This window comes from Triticum dicoccoides, chromosome 5A (assembly GCF_002162155.2).
Source record: "Triticum dicoccoides isolate Atlit2015 ecotype Zavitan chromosome 5A, WEW_v2.0, whole genome shotgun sequence".
NCBI classification, from domain to species: domain Eukaryota; kingdom Viridiplantae; phylum Streptophyta; class Magnoliopsida; order Poales; family Poaceae; genus Triticum; species Triticum dicoccoides.
The window spans coordinates 402,085,946-402,094,136 of NC_041388.1; the positions used below are offsets into that span (position 1 = coordinate 402,085,946).

Here is an 8,191-nt window from a genome sequence, read left to right on the forward strand (position 1 = left end):
TGGCCTGGCAGCCCATGAAAAGTCTCGATTTTGGGCCTGGCAGCCCATGAAAAGCCTTGCATGTTCTTTCTCTTCTTTTATTTGCCAAGTTTTTTATCCTTTGATGAGGTTGATAATATCTTATGATAAACCGACTTTATTGACCCGGCTTGGTTTTCAACTACAATTTGTCAATATATGACTAGTTATAATCCGGCGCTTATTGACCCGGTCTGGTTTCGACTACAAGTCGCCAGTATTATACACGGATAATCCAGTGTTTATTACAACCTGGTACGGTTTCATCATAAACCGGCAAAATATGGAAGGAGTTATCAGTACTCAAGATTGGGGTTATCACCCTTACTACAAAATTTTGTAAACCAACGATGTGATTCACCCTTACTGGTATGATATATTTCATGTTTGATTATTCTTAAGTGCAGCCTTGGTTATAAACCCGGGTTGTATGTTGGGCATTATGACCCGTCCGGCGGTAAACCGCCAGGACACTTTAAGTTTGTTGTATGCAGAAACATGTTGAATAAAGCATGATTATAAATCACCGGCGTTTATTAACCCGGCCTGGCTTTCGACTATAAGTCGCCAGTATGATGATAAATTATCCAGTGTTTATTAACCCGGACTGGTTTGGGATTATAACTTGCCAGTATATATTTGGAATGCGCCATTGGAATCATGCGCTCATAAATCATTGGATTATATTATTCAAATCTTCAAATAGCCAACATGGCTGGGATTTTATTATGGTTATCAGTAACCAGTATTATGATTAAGGTTTTCAAAGTCGCTTTAGCGCAATGGCTGTTATATTATCAATGGATATGATTTATTCTATAATTGAAGGAATAGTCCCGAGTCGCTGCAGGTTTACGACGCCGCACTTGGGGGCTACATTATTCAAGTTGAGATTACATCAAATATCTAAGTCCCATGTCACTGCCAGCATGCACCATGGCACTTGGGGGCTAATGCAAAGTCATTTTTTGCTCATTGAAGACCCGACTCATCACATCATAATGAGCCAGCACTTGGGGACTACCAATTGCTCCTATCAAGGATCCAAGGTACACAAATCTTAATCCGTTATATTCAAGGGTCCGCTGCTCAGTTGGTAAAACACAAAGCTCTTAACCTTATGGACGTGGGTTCAAGCCCCATGGTGGAATTACATCATATGATGTTATTTTCAATAAAGCATGATTATATTTATAAAGTCCCTGCTCATTATTGCATAATGACCTGGCCCTTGGGGGCTACACTGGTTGAAGTTTTTTGAGCATCAGGCAATTATAAGTCCCAGGTTGCTGCAAGCATGACAACCCGACACTTGGGGGCTATAGATAATATGGATATAAGGGAGAAAAATCTTCAAATTCTCAGTTTTGAATAAACCAGATTGACCCGGCGTCATCAATAATCATGACCTGGCATCATCAATAATCATGAACCAGCGTTGACAGCAATCATGACCTGGAATTATCAGTTTTTATAACCCGCCAATTTTGGAAATCATAGCTTGGCAAGTTCTACATTTTCAAGTCGGCTGAATATCAGTTGAATATTTGAAGACCAATATTTTTGTCAAGTCAGAGCATTGAAGGCCGACTCAAATGGATTCTTTATTTACAATATTTATTCTACAAGCAAATTGATTATGAAGCTGGTCTATTGACCCGGATTTTCTAGAAGGAGGAAATGACAAGGACTTAAGGATGATCGGGTGCCGATTTACAAGAATTCTTAACCCGGAGCGCAACCTGTCAAATTTGTTTTTGTGTTTATTTTGTAACATAAGTTTACCATGGATAAATCCAAGCTAAACTTGGGGGCTAATGTCGGGGATATACCCCGTGGCGTAACCCGGCCGAAAGTATAACCCGGCCAGACTTGGCGATTCACCGACGACCCGCACTGACCAGACGGTTTACAAGCAACCTGATTGAACATTATGATTCACTGGTAACCCGGCGGGCGGGACAGACGGATGACAAGGCCCAAGGCCCAGAAGGCCGGTTCATGTTATGGTGGGCCGGTTTAAGAGGAAAGGCGTGAGGAATATTTACCTTACAAGGAGTTAAGACCCGGACTTGTATCCGCTTTGTATTAGAAGGTAGACTAGTCCTAATCCTAATAGGACTCCACATGTAACCCGCCCCTCTAACTTATATAAGGAGGGGCAAGGCGCCCCAAGAGGGGGGGGGACAAGTTAGGTTTAGACAGACAACTCAATATCTCTCGAGATAGAGCTCCTTGTAATCGTGATCATCATCATCAATATCAATGAAGCAGGACGTAGGCTTTTACCTCCATCGTGAGGGGCCGAACCTGGGTAAAACATCGCGTTTCTCATTCCACTCAACCCCTCTCAAGCTACCACATAGATGTGTTGGCCTCGCGACTAAGTCCTGACACTAAGGACATCTGCCGTGACAAAACCACGACAATCTTATTACCGGCAAGTCTCTTTACTCATTCCGTAATACATCATCCTGTAACTAACTCATTAGTTACAATGCTTGCAAGGCTTATAGTGATGTGTATTACCGAGTGGGCCCAGAGATACCTCTCCGACAATCGGAGTGACAAATCCTAATCTCGAAATACGCCGACTCAACAAGTACCTTCGAAGACACCTGTAGATCACCTTTATAATCACCCAGTTACGTTGTGACGTTTGGTAGCACACAAAGTGTTCCTCCGATAAACGGAAGTTGCATAATCTCATAGTCATAGGAACATGTATAAGTCATGAAGAAAGCAATAGCAACATACTAAACGATCAAGTGCTAAGCTAACGGAATTGGTCATGTCAATCACATCATTCTCCTAATGATGTGATCCCGTTAATCAAATGACAACTCATGTATATGGCTAGGAAACTTAACCATCTTTGATTCAACGAGCTAGTCAAGTAGAGGCATACTAGTGACACTTAGTTTGTCTATATATTCACACATATACTAAGTTTCCGGTTAATACAATTCTTGCATGAATAATAAACATTTATCATGATATAAGGAAATATAAATAACAACTTTATTATTGCCTCTAGGGCATATTTCCTTCATGCACCGCCCGGATCGCAGCGGGCCTGCCTCCGGACTCACTAGAGCCAGAGAGGAGGAGGAGGGGGAGCAACAGCCGATGCCGAAGCAGCAGTCGGAGCCCATGGAGGGGGCAGATTCAATGGAGGAGGACGCGGCAGAGCTAGAGGAGGAGCCACAGCCGATTGTGGGCTTCGCCATGAAGGACACCATGGTGGAGTTTGAGCTCGCCCAAGTGGCGGAGATGGCGGAGCAGACCGCCATCCTAGAGTCCATCGAGGATGAGGCATATGTGAAGGCCAACCGGCAGTTCATCCGGCAAGAACGATTAGGGACCTATGCGCTTTTCACCGAACTGGAGGTGGAGTAGGAGGCGAATGCTGACACAGAGGAGCCGGAGTTGCGGTTGCCGTCCATGTACCCGGAGTCGGGCACGGAGATCGTGGACATCTCCGAAGAAGAGGGTAGGGTAGGTTTTAGTTGATCTACATAGTATGTAGGGTTTTCCTCTTTTATATGGTTTGTATGGATTTAAGATTTCAAGTATGAGATATTCAGGTACAGAGAAAAAAATTGAGAAATGTCTGATCACTGCCCGCAGGCGTGTCCGAACACATCTACGGGTGTTTGAGGCGCCGGATATGATGTCCACGGATGTAGATGCTCTTAGGGCTTTAGCAAAACTGTTGCCAATATTTTCATGTTTCTGCATCCTAGGACGTGCTTCTATCGTAGTCTGCCGCACCTGTTCCACGCCCCTCTCACCACGTAGCACTATCTGGAATTAAGATATCGGTGACCTTTCCCTCGCTGAAGTTAAGTTTTCGTTTTAATTTGCAAGCCTTGGTAAAGGCCGCTCATCATTGCCCAGCAGGTACTTTATTGAAAGCCTCCAATCTAAGTATCATCCCATGTTGTTTGTTGATTACCGTATCTTTTGAAGCCAACGCCGATGTACTCCATGCGATGTCAGTCTTGAGTTCAGGGTAACCAGGGCTGCTTGATCCCCAACTGTCCTACTCGTTTAAAGCACTCCTTGACTGAAGCCTCAGGTACTCCCACCATCAAAGCTGTGGCCGTCGACTCTCTGACTCGGAGCATCTCCAACACACGCGCTTTGTCTCAGGGCAGTATAGTTCTTTTACAATGTCAAAATAGTCTTTTTACGCGTGAGAGTGATGAAGAGATTTTTCAGATGCATAAAAACACGGCGCCCAATTCGGCGGGTCTACGTGCAGCAGCCCGCGCTCATAATATGGCGCCCCAAATTTACAGCCCAGCAGCCCGTGCGCTAAAGTTTTGTGTGCGTGCTTTGTTTTACAGAGTTTTCTGGAGTGATGTTTTTTGTCTCCGATGCACAAATACAGTGGTTTTTAATGTGTGGGGCATTTTTTAGGTGTCTGTTGGAGATGCTCTTATGCATAGTCCCACACATTATCTGCTCTCTGAATTGTGTGCAATGCCGTATCGATTCGCGCAGAATTGGTGCTGAGTATATCACGGATCACAATCGAAGACATGATGGCCGTAGGCTGCAGCGTTGTCGACAATGTCGACCGCAGTGGGGAAGAGCGCCGGAGTGCTCGCCCGGTCCCTCCCAGCGACGCCGTGGATGCCAAACCAATGCTTTGGCATCCAGTTCTCTTTTCCCCTTTGGTCGTGTCATGTCATTTGACAAGTCGTTTAACCAGCCGTGCGTGCGTGCGTGCGTGCGTGCGTGCGTAGGTGCGCTCCTGCTTCACTTTAGTTTGTCACGCCTTTATATATTCGGTGCTGCAAAATTCTGTCTTTAGCTCTTTGCCTCATGCAAGTGGAACAAAAACCAGCTTGGGTAGAAAGATATCCACGGAAGGAGAAACAACACGAGGAGTGGGAAAACAGATTCGCAACAAAGGTTGTTGCCATTTTCCGTTTCTGCTGTTCTGAAACATGCTAGGGTCCACAACTAAACTAACAAGTACTCATCCCTCTGTTTATAAACATAGGATGTTATAACTTTTTTCTTAATCAGATGCATACAGACTAGTGTGCGTTTCGTTCACTCATTTCAGTTTGTATGTAGACATATAGTCGATACTGAAATATTCAAAACATATTATATTTGTATACAGTGAAAGTATAGCATGATTGATGCAGCTCTGAAATATCAGAATGTACATGCATCTGAGTCACTGGGATTACGATTAATTACGCGCACAAATTCTTCAAGGAGAAGAAGAACAAAATCACAACAGCACTCTCTCTCGAATCTACAACGACGCCAAAGACGCCAGAAAACCTGCCAGCTTCGTCACACATCTCGTACCCTGTATATAGATTGGGCGTAATCTTGGTGTGCTCCCCGGTATTTGGTGCAAGGTTATTAAACGAAATACCGATGAGCACATGAAAAATACTACCCCGGTCTAAGCAGGTCGGCGTGTCTGCTAACGCACGGGCGGCTCAATTATAGTGTTCTTGCTTGTTAATGGCGGCGCCGCCGCTCAACTCGCTGTGATCTTGTCACCGTGAGAAGGACGCGGGCTCGCGGCGAGGCTGCGGCCGCTGCTCTGCTTGCGCCACTTCCACGAGTCGGCCGGCGTGCTGGGCAGCGGCGGCACGGCGGGGCGGCGGCACAGCCCGAACGGCCACCCCTCGCAGTCCCGGAAGCCGTCCCACGTCGCCGGCGGGTCCATGTCCGTCAGCGACGCCACGGTCGCCGCCCGGCTCGTGCTGCGGGTGAAGAAGCTCTTCACCGAGAAGTACGCCTCGCTCTCCACGTCGCCGGCGTCGCTGCCCGCCTCCGCCTCTCCCTTCTCCTCCCCCGCCACGACGTGCTTCTCAGGGCTCGAGACCTTCTCCAGAACGCTTCTCGGGTCGAGCGGGGTGAAGAACCAGATGAAGGCGCCCGACAGGGCCGCCGAGTCCACGCTGCACCTCGACTCCTTCCTCAGCTGCCGGTTCCTAATCTCGTTGAGTATCACCTGCACCATCAACGCAAGACATATCACTCTGCTGTTACTCATGACCTCCCCAAGTAAATCGATCAAGAACATGACTGTAGCATGCTCTGCCGCTACCTGTTTCGTGTCGAGCATGTCATCATCGTCGTCGTCGCTGTCGTCGCCGGAGCTCCACCCGGCGCCGGCGATCCCGATGCAGGGGACATGGCAGTGCGCGTAGGTCTCCCGGATGAGGCAGGAGAGGGACTTGCAGTGGTTAGCGGCCGGGGGCCTGGGGGTGGGGTGGCGGTCGTGCGCCAAGCAAGGCATTGCTCCAGCCAACTGCAAGGGATCGATCGATCTGGTGCAGTTGCTTGTGCAACGCTCATGCGATCGGCGCTGGTTACTTGTGTATGTGATCTCTGGCGAGGAACGAGCGAGCTCTGCGTATAAATGGGGGATCTTGTCGCGGTGGCCGGCGGATGGGTTTTTCTTGGGCTGAGCGGGGATGGATGTGGACGCGCATGACAGGCGCCCCGCAACTTAAAAGGATAGTAGGCTCTCGATTGTATCCGAGGTCCGTAGCTAGATGGAGGGTTTATAATCCTTTGGGTTCAAGGCTAAGTAAGAACCAAATATTCGAGCTCGACAGTGTACTAGAAATTGACCAAGTTTCTTTTAAGTTTTTTCTCAATTTGGATGCAATCATATAATTTTTGTAGGACTCCAGTAGGGAGAGAACGTGTCCTCCCTGGGGTTCAAGTCCTGGAAACAGCCTCTTGCAGAAATATAGGGAAGGCTACATACAATAGACCCAAAGTGGTCAGACCCATCTCCGGACCCTGCGCAAATGGGAGCTACATGCACCGGTCTGCCCTTTTATTCTATAGTCGAAAGAATTGTCATACAACAACAAAGAAAATTGTCATGTGTTTTCGGAATTTGCCATTCTGTAGTAGAAAGAAGTGGTGGGCTAAGAGAAAGGGAAGTTCCCCACATATCCAGGAATTGCCATGTTGCACCATGGCGAATTGCCATGATACGCAGAGAAGTTGCCATACATGCTTTTAGTAGTTGTCATGCTATATCATAGGGAAGTATCATGATACACATGGGGTCGTTCGCTCAGGATGTTGTATGGAAGGTACTGGTTGTGTCACCCCCTCAAGAGGGTGCATGGGAGCGAATGGTGTGTCCACAGGAATTGCCACATGTCATCCCTTTAAGATTCGAAAGCATGGTCAAACATACGGGAGAGTGTTCCCTCAAAAAACCACGCTCAAGGGACGTTGACTCAATAAGATTTCCTTATTTTATCCCACCAAAAATTGCTTCTCTCTTGTGCTCCATCTTCTTCATGACTGGCGATGTGTATCCAGTACCAAGAATAAGCGATCTAGAAACATGATGAAGACTGCTCCCACCTGGTCGACTCGTCTCTCATGTTGCTCTCGTTGGCGACCAAACCCTAGCCGCTCTATCCCGCCTCCCCTTTCTCCCTTCCCCGCCACCACCCAAAGGAACGCGTCGGTTCGCCACATTGCTTCTGGTGAAGGTGGTAATGAGGACATGATGCCCCGTTCCATCACAGGGAGCTCCGGAAGACAGAGTGGCGGCCTTAGTTGTGAAGGCGACGTTGACCTATTTGAGTGGGTGGCGACCATGTGGGAAATATTAGAGCGTGGAGCTTAGACATCATGGGTTGCTCCAGCGGCTCCCTCAGATCTGATTTGGTGCCGCCATCCTCGATGTTCGTCCTCCCTTGCTCGATCTACATCACGTAACTATGTGGTTCCGGATCTGGAAGGCTTCGAGGGTATGCCGACATGACTTGTGGATTGTAGGAAACCCCTGGTCGACTTTGTGTTGACCTCGACAATGGTGGGGCTCCTACTTCACGACTGTTGTATCCTAGTAGGTTGATGACTTCATTAATTTAAAAGTGGGCTCAATATGCATTTTCGCTACAAAACAAAAAGTAGAGGTGGGTGCTCATTCAAACAAAAATGTCTGTGATGTGTCGCCTAGGGAAAGTGAGGGAAAAATAAACAAAGGCCAAGCATTTAAGGGTTAGAACGTAAGGGTGCTACCTAGTTGGAGCTAGAGTTTAGAAGAATTGCTTGATCTGATGGCGGACACACTCCAAGGTTGGTTTGAGTAAGTGTGTAGTGCGGTGGCAAACGTAGGAGCGGAAAAGAAATAAAGTTACTTAGGATGTTTCTA

At 47.3% G+C, this 8,191-nt stretch overlaps 1 protein-coding gene across 1 annotated transcript; it reads right to left on the minus strand.

The window, feature by feature from the left end:
• Positions 1–5,124: 5,124 nt before the first annotated feature.
• Positions 5,125–6,506, minus strand: LOC119301829. Its single transcript, XM_037578805.1, has 2 exons — positions 6,107–6,506; positions 5,125–6,010 (listed from the first exon to the last, which is right to left on the minus strand). Exons 1-2 carry the CDS (start codon positions 6,296–6,298, stop codon positions 5,531–5,533), a joined length of 672 nt encoding a protein of 223 aa, XP_037434702.1. The 5' UTR covers positions 6,299–6,506; the 3' UTR covers positions 5,125–5,530.
• Positions 6,507–8,191: the final 1,685 nt, after the last annotated feature.

Coding starts and splice junctions, on each gene's coding strand:
- LOC119301829 (XM_037578805.1), bottom strand. CDS start 6,298: ATGCCTTGCTTGGCGCACGACCGCCACCCCACCCCCAGGCCCCCGGCC. Junction 6,011..6,106: donor ACATGCTCGACACGAAACAG/GTAGCGGCAGAG, acceptor TTGATGGTGCAG/GTGATACTCAACGAGATTAG.